Here is a 17,820-nt window from a genome sequence, read left to right as displayed (position 1 = left end):
GAACAAGGAAGGGCTGAAGGGGCAGAATCCCTGCTTGGGTCAAATGGACAACAGGAAAGCAAGCCAAGAAAATGCAGAACTACTGAACCCTGCCTGGATGTTTACTGAATGATCCAAAACCTGGAAATATGAAGGCAAATAAGAAGCATTTCAGTCCAAGAAACCGAGGATAATGTTAGATAAAATATATGGTGTGGAATGTATTTGACCCCAAATATATTTAGGACCTTTTCCTCCCTCCATTTCCATTTCTAACACTCCAGTCAGGTTCTTCATGCTTTCTCACCCAGATTAATGCACCAGTCTCTTCAATAGTTCCCATGCTTTTACTTTTACTTCCTTACAATTCCTCCTTTGCAGAACATCAGGGAAATCTTTTAAAAAACACAATTCAGCCTGGGCCATGGTGGTTCATGCCTGTAATACTAGCTACTCTGGAGGCTGAGGGAGGGTTGCAAGTTCAAGGTCAGCCTGGGCAATGTATTAGGAACTTGTATCAAAATTTTTAAAAAGGGCAAGGTGTTGGAGATGTAGTTCAGTGGTAGGGCACCCCTGGGTTCAAGCCCTAGTCTCTTTCTCTCTCTCTCCCTCTCTCTCTCACTGCCCTGAAAAGGAAACAAGGAAAAGAAGCCAACATACACCAGGTTGTGTGATCTCCTATTCAAAATCCCTGAGTGGCCCACACCTGCCTGATGGTACCTGTCTACCTACTTGTCCTTCACACATTATGTGCTTCTTTGGGGTCAAAACAGCTAAGGAACTTCCATCTGCTGCAATCTTGAAAACTCCAAACTCATCCTGACTGTAGGGCCTTTAGATTATGTAGCTGGTCCCTCTGCTTGTAATGCTTTCCTCCCTAATATCCACCAGATGAGTATGTTTTGTCACTCAGATCTCTGAGAAGCCTTCCTGGCCATCCTATCTAGACTGGCCATAATCCATTCATTCTCTGTAGAGGACTGAGCATGTCATTGCATTCTTTCTTATATGTGTTTATTGTCTCTTTCAGCCCATCAAAAGGTATGCTCAACAAGGGTAGGCAGCCTGTCTATTTATTGCTGTCTTCCCAGAGCCTAGAACAATGTGTGTTATTGAGAACAGGGGTGTAGCTCAGTGGTAGAGCACTTGCCTTCCATGTATGAGACCCTGGGTTGGATCCCCAGAACTGGGGGTAAAGAAAGACCTGGGGGAATTCAAAGACAAAGGACATCAGCACAGGTTAGGGTTGGTGTTTTGGGGATGTTTTTGTGGGTGGTGGAATCAAGTTGGAATTTTGCTTAGGGCTTGGAAAGATGGAGGAGAGACCTGGGCAGTGTGGGCTAGGAGAGTGGTAGGCAGAAAGATGACAATGAGGAACGTCCACAGCCATTATGTATGATGTTAAATGAGCCAATCTGGAAGGCCAAGATTGGTGGGGAATGTGACTAAATGGTTTGGGGTCAGAGAAATGGTGGGGAGCATTTGAAAACTAGACAGAACATAGAGTATACATTTTTATGTGTGCAAAATAAAACTATGTTTAATACACAGGAAGTTAAGTTATAGTTTCATCGCAATTATGTTACAATTAATTTCTAAACAATTTCCTAACCATTATAGGAAGTATTTTTGGTTACATGTCTCTACAACACCTCATTATGTCATGTAATAATTCTACTGATGTTCATTCACAGATGATATCCATAAAGTAAATTTTTTTTCTCTAAAAAGAATATATACTCTTCCTTTTAATTGATTATGCTGGGGTGCAGTATCACAAAATTCTGCTGAAAGAGAAAGTCATAATATGCAACTTACTTCATTTTATTTTCATAAAGGAACTATGAAAGCCATTTCATATTTGAGAAATGTGACAGTCTCTTATATAGCTTGTATTTCCTGTCATGCAAGGTGGCCCAAACTAAATATCCACAATGAGAGTTTTTCTATAAAATAAGACACACACACACACACACACACACACACACACACACACACACATGTCCCAAAAACTCTTAAACTATTTTTAATATTGCAGAGATGCCATATGTTAACAACTACTTAGGTCATTTTTTATGCCAAGGTCATCTTAGGCTGCCTTGATTAGGAGTGAATTTGACTGACAGTTTTGAACTGAATGTTCACTGAAGGCCAGAATTCTTCATTTGCATGCTTCCTATGCAACCTGGAACTAGCTACTTTAGCTCAATTTCCTCAACTGTGAAATGGATTCAATAAATAGTGTCTTAAAAATGCAAACTGTAGCTGAAATAAGGCTTATGCTAACCATGGCCTGCTCTGACAGGAGATTTCCTATCTTCTCACTTCCATCAGCCCTAAGAGATGCGATTTTATAAAAATCCATCAGTTTTATTTAGGTTGAGACTCTTTCAAAATAGCCTCTATCTCACATCAAACATATGAAGATTCAGAAACAGTGAAAAATCCCAACATAGAAAAACCACAACAGACCTCTTGATGCAGAAGGACTTCTAAGTGGGGCTGAACTAGGACATCAGGCTCAGTTCTACCTACCAAGAGAGCCTGCTTAAGGAAAAGTAGAGAAAAGGACTGTCAGTATCCCTGTTCTGATTCTCTGAAATTGAGTCTCAGGGTGTATACCTGCTGGAAATGAGCAGCTTCCTCTCTGGCCCTATGTGACTGTTATGGTCTGGATGTTAGTTGTCCCCAAAAAGCTCGTGTGTGAGACAATGCTAAAAGGTTCACAGAAGAAATGATTGGGTTGTGAGAGTCTTAACCCAATCAGTGATTTAATCCCGATAGGGATTAACTGAGTGGTAACTGAAGTGGTAGGGTATGGCTAGAGGAGGTGGAAATTGGGGCGTGGCTTTGGGGTATATGTTTGTATCTGGCAAGTGGAGTCTCTCAGTTTTCTGATCAATATGTGAGCTGTTTCCCTCTGTCACACTCTTCTGCCATGACGCTCTGCCTCACCTGGAGCCCTGAAGAATGGAGCTGGCCTACTATGGATTAAGACCTCTGAAACCATGAACCCTCAAACTTTTCCTCCTTTAAAATTGTTCTGGTCAGATCCTTTAGTCACAGCAGCAAAATAGCTGACTAAAACAGTGACTGTTTTAGAAGTAAATTACTATTTACTCTTTTTTTTTAAAATTTAAATTTAAGAGATCCTTTACTGCTAAGATCTCAAACCTGCCTTTTCCAATGCTTGCTGCACCAGCATCCTCTAGGGAAGGGGTGGGCACTGGGAAGGAGAGGGGAGGCGAAATGCACTGCAGGACCCAGAACACATTCAGTAGGTCATTTGGGGTGATCCAAAAAGTAAAAGAAGACCTGGTGGATCTGTAAGAACACTGGTAGATCTGCAAGAAGAGAATATCTTAAAACAAAACAGCAAGATGAGGGATAAAGCTGCACATGGCTTAGAAACAAAAACACAAAGCTGCATGAAACTTCATATTTAGATCAGACAAGTGCAGAGCAAGACTTCCGAGGATGAAATCAGTGACATAGGATGTGCCAGAAATGATTCCCCAGGATGAAAAAAAAAGGAACACAGAGGAAATAGAGAAAGGAGGCAGGTATAGAGGATTGAGAGCAAAAGAGAACTGAAATGTTTTGGAAGAAGAAACAATGAAATACATAGTAATAAGCATAAGATATGAAGGGAACAAATTGCTGTAGGTATAGAAGGACGATCATATGTGATTAAAAGGGCTTATTAGGCTCTATCTCCAAAACCAGTGAAAAGCTGGGTGCAGTGGCATGTTCCTGTAATCCCAGTGACTTGGGAGACTGAGGCAGAAGGATTGCAAGTTCAAAGCTAGCCTCAGCAACTTAGCAAGGCCCTAAGCAACTTGAGACCCTGTCTTGAAACAAAACATAAAAAGGGTTGGAGATGAAGTTCAGTGGCTAAGTGCCCTGGTTCAATCCCTGGTACAATCAATCAATCAATAAATCAAGAAAAAAATCACTGGAAAGAAGAGAACTGTATATTCAGATAAAACTTGGTAAATTTTGGAATGCTAAGGAAAATCATACAGGGGGCTACCCAAACATATAAATCTGCCAAACTGTATAGCTAATTAACATGAACACACTTACACCAATTTTAATAAACTTGTGTAAAATAAATTCTAGGAATTTGAGTTTGGGCTCCATGTTCAGCTTTACTGCGTAATAGAGGCCAATTGAACACTTTCCAAACCTTGGGATATCTGTACAAAGTGTGTATAAATATTTCTTATGCAGGTTGTAAGATCAACCTGCAGTGTGGACATCCTCAGTTGGTGATGAAATCTCAGACTCAAGGAAAAGCAGGGACAACAACTTGATGGATTAAGTGGAAAAGTCAGTTTGAACTCATGATATATTTTCTAATCTGTCACCATTAATTGTGTTAACAGAAGCTGCTCTTTCACCTTCCACCTACTCTCGTGTATCCTGAAGTGCCCATATTTTGTCTTTAACAATGCAAAGCTCTCAAAATAGCCATGGCACCTGGAAGGGAAATTGATTCCATGTTCTCCAGTAGAAATATTCTTTCGTTGTCTAGAACCAATGATAGCTTCAGAAATGTTAAGGGCAGAGGTAAAGGACAGAAGAGCAAGCGTAAAGGGATCTTCCATTGGCTAACAGGCAAATGCCATCATCATAATAGTGATAATAGTCACACTAGTTAATTGAAACAAACTGATATTCTGAAAAGCCAAGAATTAGTAATCATATGCAAAAGAGAAAAGTGAGTATAAAATGTACAAAATGTAGTTTAATATAAGAAAGGGTATATATAATAACAATGTTTAATTATTTATTGATTTTAATAAATAAAGGAGTGTTAATAAATGGGATTCCTGTAAAGCCCTGTGCCATTTAAAATTTTAATAAATTCAGTTCTATAAAATATGTAAACAATCTGCAAAATGCTACAGAGAAAATTTACCCAGAGAAAAGCCCATTTGACTGTAGGAATTTTATCTTTCAGTTTATACATGATGATTTTGGATACTGATACTGATATCATTCAGTATAGGATAGTTTTTATTACCTGGAATATTACAAAAAGGAATTTAGAGAAAAATGAATCATTAATAATTTAGTTCAAATCACAAGTAAGCTCCATCACTTTTACATTTTGCAAATTATTTATATCTTCTATAGACTAAAATGTATTAAAATTCAAACTGCACATTAATTTTATGAATATCTTGAATATATGAGTATTTGCTTCTTGTTTGATTATGTATCTCTGCATATAAGTACAAAAAAAATACTTGTATTCTGTGTGGGAAGAAGGGAAAAACACAGAAAATTGTAAGTAATTCATACAATCCCAAGAAAAAGTTGAAATTCTACCAAGACAAGAAAGGATCAACTGACTCAACCCTATGGACATCCACAAGAGCCCACTGAAAGAGTGTGCTGGAACATGGTGAAAAAGCCAGGTGACAGAGGATAGTTAACTAGTAGATGTGGTCATTCATCACCCAGGCTCTACTAATTATAGTGAATTGCCAATAAGTACCTTTTTTAAACTTTGATTTTTTTATTTATCTTCCATTTTTTCAGAAACTTATTTTCTTTCACTGTTATTTAAAGTTATTTTTAACTGATCCATAAAAAGAAAATTATACATAGTAGTGGGATACCATGTGATGTTTTGATTTATGTATGTATTATGTAATTTTTATGTCAGGTTAAACATATCCAACATTTATTAGTTTTTTAAGGTAAAAACTTTCAAAATCCTTTCTTTGAATTTTTTAAAATGACATCATTTTTGTTATATCAGTGTTGTATATATAGTAACCCTGGATATTCCTTCACATTTCTGTATCTGGCCATCCTCCAGTATGTTAGGGGATTATTTTTGTTAGGAAAAGGCTCCATATTTGAAAATGTGGAATACACAGTGTACTGTGCAATTTGACAAGGAAATTAATTTTATCGAAGTTCATTTTTCAACTTTGAGAATCTTTTTGGCTATTTTTGGCAAAATGTTTCCATTTTCATTAACAAACGAAAATGTCCTCTTGTGATTATCTTCAAATTCTCTCTTAAGTAGCCCTCAAATTATTATCTGATTTTTCCAACTATTTCAATTAAGTGAACTCCAAGAGAAGGCCCATGGAGGCTGAACATGAGCTTCCAAAATAAGTCTTCTAGCTGTTCCATAGAAGCCTCTCCACCCTTCTCTCTTCTCTGCCCTGCACTCTGCCCTACACCTTGCACAGGATGCCCTTCTATGAATTTCAAAGTATTTTTGCAAGGTTATCTAATTTTGTCCTTATAAAAGCCCTCTTTTCACAAAAGGGAAATTGAGGCAGAGAACTTAAAGTTGAGAGGACTTGGAACTCCGTTCAGATTTTTAAATTATAAATTCTATCCTTTTCATCTCACACCCTGCTTTCCAAAATGACTCCGACCTGGTTTGATCTACCCCATCATGGAATTCCATGATGGAGAGACATTGCCTTCAGAGCCCCTGCCATGCTACTGGGCTAGTCAGGATATACCTGGATGGAGGGCACTGGTCTCTCTCAGCTTCTTTATCCCCTCTGAACATCCATCATAGTATGGGAAGGTCAAAGCCTTGAAACCCGAAGCACCTATGGAATTAAAGTAAGTGTTGCTCTTTGTATTAATCACCTTCTTCCCACTGATTACCTTTAGTAATAATGATAATGATAACTACTGTGATCACCACTACATATGAAGGGCCTAATATGTGCTTGCTTATTTGATTTTGCTAATAATATAATGTATTACTTGTCTTTACAACCTCCCAATAAATGGTTTTTTAATTATCCTATTACATACATGAGAAAAATAAGTGTAGAAAAACACTAAAGTTGCCCAGGGTCCCAGTGCCAGAAGTTTTCAATGCTTGGGTTTGCTTATGGACCCCTCTGTCTCCAGACCTGGCTCCTAGATGTTAGGCTGGATGTGTTCATCTCCCACAACTGTAATAACACCTCCTCCAGGTTTATTTCTTAGCAGCAGCAACAACATTTGTAATTACCTATTCATATTTGGAGGTATACTAGATTCTGTTCAAACAGAAAGAATGTGAGAGGTTTAAATTTCAGGAAAATTCAAGTAAGATTCTAGAAGTACTTTCATTCCTCTTTGTCTTGTTTCTTGTCATTACCTCTGCTGAGAAGACACTGCTGATTCCTCAAGATTTAGATGACTTGCTGTCTCTGTTTCTTGTACCAAATCATCTCATCATATTTTCTTGTATCTCTGGTTTGATTATTTTGTTTTTTCCCTTTTTTTTTTTTTTTTTTGTTGGTACTGGGGATTGAACACCCAGGGGCACTTAACCCTAAGTTATATCCCCAGCCATTTTTTAAAAAAATTTTCTTTTGAGACACAGTCTTGCTCAGTTGCTTAGGTACTCGTTAAGTTGCTGAGGCTGACTTTGAACTTGCTATCCTCCTGCCTCAGCCCACTAAGACACTGGGATTACAGGCATGTGCCACCACACCTGGCCTGTATTTTTAGTTTTTATATTCTTACTTAGGGTTCATTCATAATGAACTTTACAAATGTTAAAATGGTGTATCTACTCACAACACATAAATAACACTCTTGCATATATTATATATAATTGTGTATTATACAGCATAGTATACATATTAAGCAGAGTTATTTAAAACTCTTATAGAGAAAAAAAGTGCTTTATTTTCTTCCTTAAATTCAGTATAGAATTGCCTTTTTGTTAGGCATTTCAACTGCCCAAATCAGACATTTTTTAACAGTAATTTTTTTGTCTTCATGTTCTGGTTATATAGTAGGAGTTTAATGGTATATTTCAACTTTCAGTAGTGACATGAGAACAGTGGGAATGGACTATATTTCCAGATTCCTCTGCCTTTCTCTTTTTCTGACCCTGTCTCTCTGGGTCCATATGTCCCTTTGGTCCTCAGGTTGAAAACAATTTTATTTTAATCTGTGCTTGTGCCCCATTTTAAGCATCATTCTTTATGTGGGGAATTGCTGAGACCTGGTGTGGTCCATCTTTATGATGAAAGCTATCCTACATTTTAGAATCACTGTCCTTTTTTCCCCTCAAATGTAGGAAGTTAAATGCAGAAACTAAAAACAGTTATGTGCAAGAATAATTTTTGACATTATATTTTTATTTGATTTAGGCTGAGGTGATTCAGGTTGACTGAGTTAAACCAGAACTAAAAGTTCCAAACCAGGTTGCCTGAAAGACTCAAAGTGATTTAGGAGCAGTTTATCACAAAGCCAGGCTGTGGTGTGATCATTTTAGTTCTAGTTTTTATTGGTCCACCCAGGTCTGGATGGTGTATGAGTAATGTAATTCCTGTACCAGAGCATCATTCATTAGCATTCACAAATATTTAATCAGCAGTGTTAGATAGGGTTTATTAATTTTTGTTTAACTTATGATAGCCAAATAATAGTTTCATTTCCTTCTGTGAGCACTGTACCAATCTTCTGTCCCATTTTAGAATATGCAGCTTTAGGCATTTTTCTTTGTTATTAGAACAAAATTCTGATTGACAAAATAATAGCTGCTAATACTTATTGAACACTGTAGTACTTTATAAGATTGGCACTATAGGCTGAATATCCTTTGTCTGAAATGCTTTGGATCAGACATATTGCACAGTTTGGAATATTTGTATGTACATAATAAAATATTTTGGGGGATGGTATCCAAGCCTAAATAGAAATTCATTTATGCTTCTTATATACTTTATATATATACCTTATAGATAGCCTATAATAATGTTATGCAATATTTTTAATAATTTTATATAAGAAATAAAGTTTAAAGATGTGGAATTTCCCACTCATGAGTTTTGTCAGCACTCCAAAAGTTTTGGATTTTTAGAGCATTTCAGATGTTGGATTTCTGAATTAGAGATGCTCAACCTAAATTGTAGTGTTCAGATTGAGGCACTGAAGCTTAAAAAGGTTGAGAAATTTGTGGTTTGCAGAGCTGCAAGGGCAGAAGGAACTTTCAAAACCAGGTATGTCTGATATCAAAACTGAGTTACTTGCTCCCATGTTACTTTGACTTTGGGTGCATGTTGGAGTTTGGTTTTGGTTTTCCATTGTATTTCTATTATCTGCAATTTTGGGGAGGATTTTAGGAGTCTACATACCTGTACTAAGGGGAGGCATGAAAGATGGTGGAATGAGCATTACCCTATCTACTTGTATGATTACATGAATGGTATGAATCTACATCATGCACAACCATAGAAATGAGACGATATACCCCATTTGTGTACAATGAATCAAAATGTAGTCTGTAAAAATAAAAAAAAAATTAAAAAAAGATATTTCTACATGGTAAAATTTCTAAAACTGTGTTGTTCTAGATATAATAGAAGGGCTCATTTCTGTAACTTGACTGTCAAAATCTGTCCTTACATACCCTGACAAAGAGCATTTTGGCAACAGGACAGGTTTTTTTCAGAACGTTTATCACCAATACAGTAACCCAAAATTATATTACCAATAAAATATTTTAGTAGAGAAAGGTGGCAGATCTGCATCAACTCTGGAGTAACTTCCTGGGGTGACATGAACGTTTATGATAATATCAAAAGGGAGAACAGATGTTGTGGGTGGTGGTGGTGGCAGGGTGACAAAATACCAGAAGGCAGATCAAACTGTCTCTGATTATAGTATGTAGCAGTAAGAATTTTAGCTTTATGATCTTTAGCCCTGGTATTACTTCTATGAATGTTATGCTTCGTGGCAAAATAATTTTACAGATGTAGGTAAATTTACTAGGCAACTAACCTTAAAATTGGGAGGTTAGCTGGTTTACACAAGTGGGCATAATCTAAACCACATGCACCTTCAGAAGTGAACATTTTTTTTCCTTGTAGCAGAGGGAAAGGCAGAGATTCCAAGCATGAAAAGGGTTTGATGTGCCCTTGTTGACTTGGAGATGAAGTGTACCATGTGAAAGGTAACAGGGACCTCAGTGCTCCAACCCCATGGAGCTAGATTCTGCCAACAACCAAAATAAGCTTGGAAGGAGAATCTTTCCCCAAAGCTTCCAAGAGAAGCCCAACTCAGTCAACACCTTGATCTCTGCCTGTGAGGTCATACACAGGACTGAACTGAGTTGACTCATACAGTGCCTGAATTCTGCCTCATGGGACTGGGAGACAATAGATAGATCTGGTTTTCAGTCATCAAATTTGTGATAATTTGTTATGGTTCAAATGGAAAATTAGTGAAGTATATAATCGATCGATTATTTTTCATATGACCCCTGTAGGAATGTTCAAAAGAAAAACGTTTCCTATTCTGGATAGTGAATAATACATTAGAATATTTACTATAGCAGTTGATTAGAAGCTTTGGGGGAGGATGCAAAGGGGTAAGATCACATTGCCAACACTGTTGCAAAATCATAGTCTGTCCAATTCAAAATTCAGTCTGTTTCAGGGCTGTCTGGTTAACCCTAGTTTAAATCTAGGAGAACAAATGGTCTCTGTTCCTCAGGATCTCATCTTCATGGAAAATACAACCTATTATAAACACTGGAGAATTAGATTATTTTATTCTTTAGGCCTTACCACTCAGTAAGTATTGCATATCAATAATGACAATAAAACATTTTTTTTGTAATATGGTATGATTTTTTTTTTTTTAACCAGGGATTGGACCCAGGGGTGCTTAGCCACTGAACTACATCCCCAGCCATTTTTTTCTCACTAAGTTGCTTAGGGTCTCATTAAGTTGCTGAGACTGGCTTTGAACGTGACATCCTCTTGTCTCAGCCTCCAGAGTTGTTGGGATTATAGGCATGTGTCACCATGCCAGGCTAATCTATTTGTTTGTCCATGGTCAGTGGATTCAAGCTTTACTATTCACAACACCGTTTCATGGTATTACAAGTAACTACTAGTTCTAATGAAATTAGTATGAGTGTATCTGACAAAAAAGTAGGTATTGAGTTCAAAACTAAGTATGAGTTTGGAATTTGAAAATTGAAATCAAAGATACAGGATTTTTATTTTCCTTTTCACCTTTATGTTGCAGATTAAGCTTAAAGATATTGGTGAAATCTATAAAATACGCATTGGACATGACAATAGTGGAAAGGATCCAAGGTGGTATTTGGAAGAAGTGAGACTTGAAAATCTGGTCACAAATGAGCTATTTTGTTTAACAGTTGATTCCTGGATAGCCGAGAATGAAAATGATGGAGATACATGGAAAGAAGTGCCCATTGTGAGAACTAATAAAGCTCCATTACCAGGTATATGATTCCATTTCCTTTGTGATATTTATTCAAAATTAAAGCAACTGAAGACTAGACACTAAATATCTTATACTTTATAGACCATGAAGTCTCCATCAAAACCTCTCAACTCTGCCAGTGTGGTGGGGCAGCAGCTGTAGATAATGCATAAGTAAATGGCACCTGTTTGTCAATAAAACATTATTTTGTGGACACTAAAATTTGAATTCTGTGTAATTTTCACTTGTCAAAAAGTAGTATCTTACATTTGGTGTTTTTAAAACATTATAAAGAATAAAAAGCATTCTTAGCTCCAGTACTACAAAAACCCAAGTGACTGGATTTTTACCACAATAAAATAAAATAAAACAAAGTATGACTTTGCCTACCCTTGCTGTAGAGCATTAGGCTTTCTGTCTGCTCAGAGGTGAGAAAGTGTATTCAAGAATGAGTGCATGTGGCCAACTCATCTTTCTTTAAGTTGCTTTGCCACCCATTGCAATGTGACTTTCTTTTTAGCTATACTTCAATAATAAATGTAAGCAATTTCAAATTTAGGAGTACCTGAATTCCCTTACCACTTTTTTTTTTGTGGTTGACTAACAGTAAATTCATATATTGCCTTTATTTTCATTCTGTCTATTCCCTGTGTTTTTGAGAATCACTTTGTTTTTATTCTTCCACCATTGTAGTGAAAATATCTCTCTCATTGAACACTGATGGTCTCTTTGCTCAGAATCAAATGACTATATGTATGTACATGTCAGTCTATGTATCTGTGTGTGTGTGTGTGTGTGTGTGAGTGAGCATGTGTATGAGAGAATGTGTGTGCACATAAGTGTGTATGAATGCATGTGTTCTTAGTGTCCCAGACCTCTCTGCTATATTTGATACTGTTAATTTCTCATTAGAAGAGGCAGAGAGCTCTAGAGGCTCTGGAGTTAGACAAATGGGTTCTAGACTTGACTTGGTGATGTGTTGAGCTGGGTCACTTCTGGTGAGCTACTTAGCCCAAGTTAGCCACCATTGTCTCACTTATAAAACTAGAATAAAAATAGTAATTTTTTCATAGGATTGTTTTCAGAACATGAGATAATGCACACACATTATATAGAATAGCATATAGTACTTAGCTGTGTCCCCAGGACATAGTAATCACAGGAGAAATATTAGCTATTATCATCATTGTCCTTATTAAATGTATTTCCAACCTTGACCTCTGTCATATTATACCATCCAGTTTGTCAACCATCTTTTTTTTTTTTTTTTGTATTTCTATCACTGTTTCCACATGGTCATCTTTCCTTAAACATGAGGGTTGAAATGCTTGATTCTTTCCTGAACTTTGAGCCTCTTCCTAACTTCTACTGTCAACTATATACAGAAGAATAGTGTCTTTCCACTTTCAGCTCTGTCCTCTTTCTTACCTAGAGACCCAGTATTTCATTAAGTGGTTTACCAATGCACCATCTTTTTCTTTGAGTGTGGGGGGGGTGGGTACCAGGGATTGAACTCAGGGCCACTCTATCACTGAGCCACATCCCCAGCCCTATTTTGTATTTTATTTAGAGACAAGGTCTCACTGAGTTTCTTAGGGCCTCCTTTTGCTGAAACTGGCTTTGAAACTGTGATCTTCCTGCCTCAGCCTCCGGAGACACTGGGATTACAGGCACGCACCTGGCCCAATGCACCATTTTATTACACACTCATTCAGCCATTGCACATATATAATGATAAACTCATGCCTAGGTACCAGGCACCTAGTGTGTGCCAGCAGTAATGGGCACCAGAGGGCATACAGATGATTCAGATGTGGTTCTTATTCTCTAGATGTGGTTCCATCTTCTTGGCTCTTATTATCATTTTCAGTCTAAGGACTCTTTTTGCCCTTGAAACAATTTCTTCTTTTCGATTCCCCTGGAAATCTTTGCTCAGTAGTTTGCTGATGCTTTGAGTCTACCACATCTCTAACTGAAGTTGCCTTCCCTGACCCTCCACTTAATGCCAGTTTCCTTTAAACTTCATAGAGAGTCTAGTTTTTTTCTCTACAACTTTCATATTGATTAGACAGCAGGGACTCCATCATATGTATTCTCAGTCCTTCTTAGAATGATGGATGGCACAGAACACATGGTTGTGTGCCAGAAAAATACATGCTGATTAATTTGGGTATAGAAGAACAACTTGGGATAAAACTAGTTTAATGGTAGGAGAAATCTATAATAACACTAATTCTTTAAATTTTTATAAATCTTGATATCTTGCAAGCATGTTTTCTCATATAAAATCTCACTAAAATCTCATTTAACATATGAATCTCCACATGCCCCTGTTTGCCCTGTGGTCATGCAAGGATCATAGTGGCATCCAAGGATGAAGTAGAAGAGATTAAAGGGTCTTAAATTTAGAATCCTGACTCTTTTTTTCTGTTCTGGTGATTGAATCCATGACTTTATGCATGCTAGGCAAGCACTCTACTAGAATCCTTGCTTTTATTCTGTACATCTTAGGTCTGATCTATTCTATTCACCCAGTTACTAACACCTGTCATATCTCCATTCTGCTTTTAAAAGATGATATTTGAAAGAACTTTTAAATCCATGGTACTGATCAGGAACAGAAGACTCTTACTGGCCTGCTATATTGTTATTTCTCAATGTGTGGTGTTTTCAGAGGCTGCATTATTTTAAAATGAACTTTATTTAAACTCTATTAGGCAACTATTTGTGTTTCTTACAATTACCTCTTATTTGATGTATGCACAATTTGTTATGTGCAAGAAATTGTGGAATGCACTAGTGTGAGTTTTAAAAAAGTCTAAGATACCAAAGAAACTGCATTGTACTTTAAATGAACTATTGATTTTGGGTTCATTTAACTAGAGCAGCAATAAAGGCTCAGCATGTCTCCCTGTATCTTTCTGTTCATTCTTTCCCCAAACTAGCTAATGAAACTTTATCCATTAGCATTTCCCATTTCAAGGGGTAATTTCTTACAGGAAGCACACCAACCAGTTCTTATGGCATTTTCTCCAACAAAATAATATAAGAGAATAGTGATACTTAGAGTCAATCTGATGAAGTCTTCTTATTTTATGCAGTCTTCTTATCAATCAAGCAGCTCCTTGCCCAGGTTGAAATATTTACTCATTTAGGAGAACATCATTAAAATGATAAGATGCAAATATAATGATACCTCATTGTTCAGGAATTCACTGGAGATCAAAACTTACTGGTGAGCAAGGAGCAATCTGTATAGGTTGAATGTCACCTTTTGGAAAATCATTCTTGGTGCCATTGAGGGTCTTGTTTACCATTCCTGTGACACTGAGTAAGTGCATAGTAGATTCAAACCTCTGAACTAATGCTTCTCTGGTTGAGGTTTAGAATAGATACAATGGGGGCTTGACTTTCAATATTTGGAGATTGTCTTGCTGGTCAAAGCATTTTGAAGCTGGCCCAGAGGAAGAACATAAGGAATGATGAGGGTGGGTAGAGGAATTTTTACTTTTGTAAAAAATTTTAACTATTGGTACTGATTTTGGAGTTGCTGTCTTGGATAGCATCCTAGAGATAGTCTCAAGGGTTGTATTTTCTCTTTCTTTTCACTTTTTAAAAATTTAGTGGCACAAAGAGTGGCTCTTCAGGCAGTTGGCACTTTCACTCTCAACCAATTCTGTGACTTTGCCTCTTCTTCTCAAAAAATTACTGGAAAGTTTTTTAAAGAAAGGGTATTTGAGAACATTAGTTCATAAATCATCATTCTTTGGAGGCTGAGCTAGATTGCTGGTGGGATCAGAACAATCTCCTCCCAAGGCTAGCACTGCCAAGTTGAGCTGGAGTTACACTTTCCTCTGATTTATTCACCGTCTGTTGTGGTGGCAGGGAGAAGTGCCAGGGAGACGCAGCTTGCCCTTGGTTTGTTGTCCTTAAGACTCTTTAGTTAATGGCCTGGCAGGGATGCTCAGGGCTGATAAGAATGCCGACTCAGCTCACAGTGGTCTCTTCAGTAGTTCCAGCTTCTGACTCTCTGCAGGAGAGATGGATGGGAACAGGAGGTGAGGTTTGAGGCTACATCTATGGGTGATGAAGTGTTTGATGCTAGACTTTGGCAAGTGGGCAGGAGGTGTGCTTAGTGGTTTATTTTAATTCAAGAAATAACTCCCTGAGGATAAGTGAAAGCACCATCACAATTAAAATGTGTCTTCTGCAAAATATTTGCATTTATCAGTGAGGAAAAATACATGTTTCTGAAACACTTGCTGACAATCCACAGTAAGTTTCAGATAACAACCGAACTAAGTTTAAAAAGAAAAAAGAAAGAAAGAAACTCAAGCTTTTTTAAAATGCTTTTGCCTTTATCCCAATACCCACTGGTGTTCAGGGGCAAGATGTGGGCTTCTGGATGACAGAGACCCTTTTATCCACAAGATAATCATGGCTCAGAAAAGCAGAATCTGGCTTCATATCCTGATCTCCATCCCTGGCTTTGTGACTTGGGGCACGAGAGACTGCTTTTCTGAGTCTCAGTTACTTTATCTGACAAATGGGGGTGTTTAATATCTATCTCTTGAGTGGTCATCACATTATTTATCATCTAAACCAGGACTTTTTTTAAGAGTGAAGAAGGATTCTGGAGACAATTATGCCAGGACAACAGGTACACATTTAGACCATTCCAGGCAAATTAGAATCACCGTCATCCCATGCAGTTTCCATAGAAGCATGTCAGAGAATAAGGAGAGAATATGTGTGTCAGACAGGATGCACTCAATGCACAGTGAATTATCCTTTGCCCTCTACCCTACTCGTGTCCCCACTCCAGCCTCAACATTGCCTGATAGTACCTGCGTGCTCTCCCATAGCCCTCTGTCCTTTCTGTCCCATCTGTCTAGTCTCTGCAGGCCTCTCAGCGACCAAATCCTTCACCTTTGGTCAGGACTGTGATCCAGGGAGCCTTCCTGGTAAACTTTCATAAAATAGCCAGAAATTCCACTCCTTTCCCTACCCTGGTCCCTCTTTTCCTTTCTGCAGGTTAGAGGTCCTTTTTCAGTAATAAGATAAATATTTCAACCAAGAGGCACATGTAGATTCAGCCCCAAACTATGATCTTGGGCCACAAAACTTCAGCACAGACTGGATCTGAACTGTCTGCACATGCTTAACGCTGAATCTCATTTACCATCTGTTTCCAAGCTCTGATTTCTTTGGGCCGTTTGTATCAACAGGATCCCACCACAATGAATGCTGAGAAAGCTTAATTCTTGAAAACCTGAGAGAAAGCACTAAAACAGCCCATTAATTAAATCAAACAAATAATACTGCCTAGGGTTTTGTCTTCAGGAAGCACAGTGGTGCTGCCTGTGGAGCTACCCAGGAACTGGTGCCCACGAGGGCTCCTCTCTGCAGTGTCCTGCAGCGGGCACTGTGCACAGCAGCTCCGGCTCAGGCTCCCATGTGCACAGAAGGACTGGTTCCTTTACATGAAGATCCTTCCAGAAAAGTCTTCCACTATTTCCTAGGTACCTTTGAGCATCGGTCATTTGAGCATCATGAGTGAAAATAAAGGACTGGGGAAGTTCCTCAAACATTTGTAATTGCATTTCTTTTTTTTTCCGATTAGAAAAGTGTCCAGGAAAAAAGGCAAACTGGCATTCACTAAAAATATTGTGTGCACTATGGCAAGGATTTGGGCATAAATGAAAAGCTTATGACTTTCTAGTCTTCTCGTTGACTTTTCCATTAATTGCTCATGTCACCCAAGATTGGGAGGACCTGAAATGTGTCCAGATCTTGTTTCCCAGAATGGAGGAAAAGGTAATAAGAGGTCATGGCCTAGGATGATTTGCATCTGGAAAGTTTTGGGAAGCTAGCTGGCCCAGAGAAACTTTCATACCACCATCTCTAAATTGGGAAACTTAAATATTTGGAAAGACCTGAGTATATCATCTTCCAGTTAGGGACCTACTTAAGAGGTGAGGTCTTCAGATTGTAACGGTGTTTGTCGCTAGCACAAGGCATCAGGGCATGGCGGTGGTGGGGGTGAGAGAATGAGAGGTGAGAGAGAGAGTGGAGAGGGGAGAAAGAGAGTGCATGTGAGCACATGTGTTTGCCCATGGTTAGTATCATAGGTCATTTCCCAATGAAATTTGAACAGTGTCTTGTTAGGAGAAGGGAAGTCTGCAACATTAGAGATGCAGCTGGAAGAAAGTTTTTTTCAAGTGACTCCTTTGTTGTTTGACAAATGAAGATTTTTTTTCAGAACAGATTGAGAAATCTTGGATGGTTGGACAGAAAGAGTGAATTACTCCTCAGGGTAACACTGTCTAAAGGGAATGGGGGGATATTTTAAAACGAGCTCCCTTAGGATGTCCTTCAGGTACAGTGTCTGGCATGAAGGGCACTTGATGCTAATTCTAACTCCTTGTTGACTTCTTCAATCACTCATGGACTGGTGGAAGGCATTTCTTAGAGAGGGTCAGTGTCTGGTTTGCCCACTCCACCCATGCATAGGGCCTAAGACAAGAGACCAAATTCAAGGGCCAGAAACTGGGTTGACTCTGAGATGAACTGGGGAACAAGATCCAAGTTGGAAATGAAGAGACAAGTTCATCA

The 17,820-nt window shown here is 38.1% G+C and overlaps 1 protein-coding gene across 5 annotated transcripts in view; it reads left to right on the top strand.

Moving 5' to 3' along the window:
- The window catches only part of Rp1 (RP1 axonemal microtubule associated), a 316,770-nt gene that overhangs the window by 266,963 nt on the left and 31,987 nt on the right, over window positions 1–17,820 (top strand). For 4 of the 5 annotated variants that reach the window (XM_047561225.1, XM_047561216.1, XM_047561198.1 and 1 more), the window contains one exon: window positions 11,005–11,224. The exons of the other annotated variant lie outside the window; for it this stretch is intronic. In XM_047561225.1, coding sequence (XP_047417181.1) covers window positions 11,005–11,224 — 220 coding nt within the window. The remainder of the gene's footprint in view (window positions 1–11,004; window positions 11,225–17,820) is intronic. 5 annotated transcript variants of the gene reach the window in all.

The sequence above is a fragment of the Sciurus carolinensis genome, chromosome 1, assembly GCF_902686445.1.
Source record: "Sciurus carolinensis chromosome 1, mSciCar1.2, whole genome shotgun sequence".
Lineage (NCBI taxonomy): Eukaryota > Metazoa > Chordata > Mammalia > Rodentia > Sciuridae > Sciurus > Sciurus carolinensis.
The sequence above is the reverse complement of the archived record's forward strand: the minus strand, read 5'-3'. Positions and strand labels throughout refer to the sequence as shown.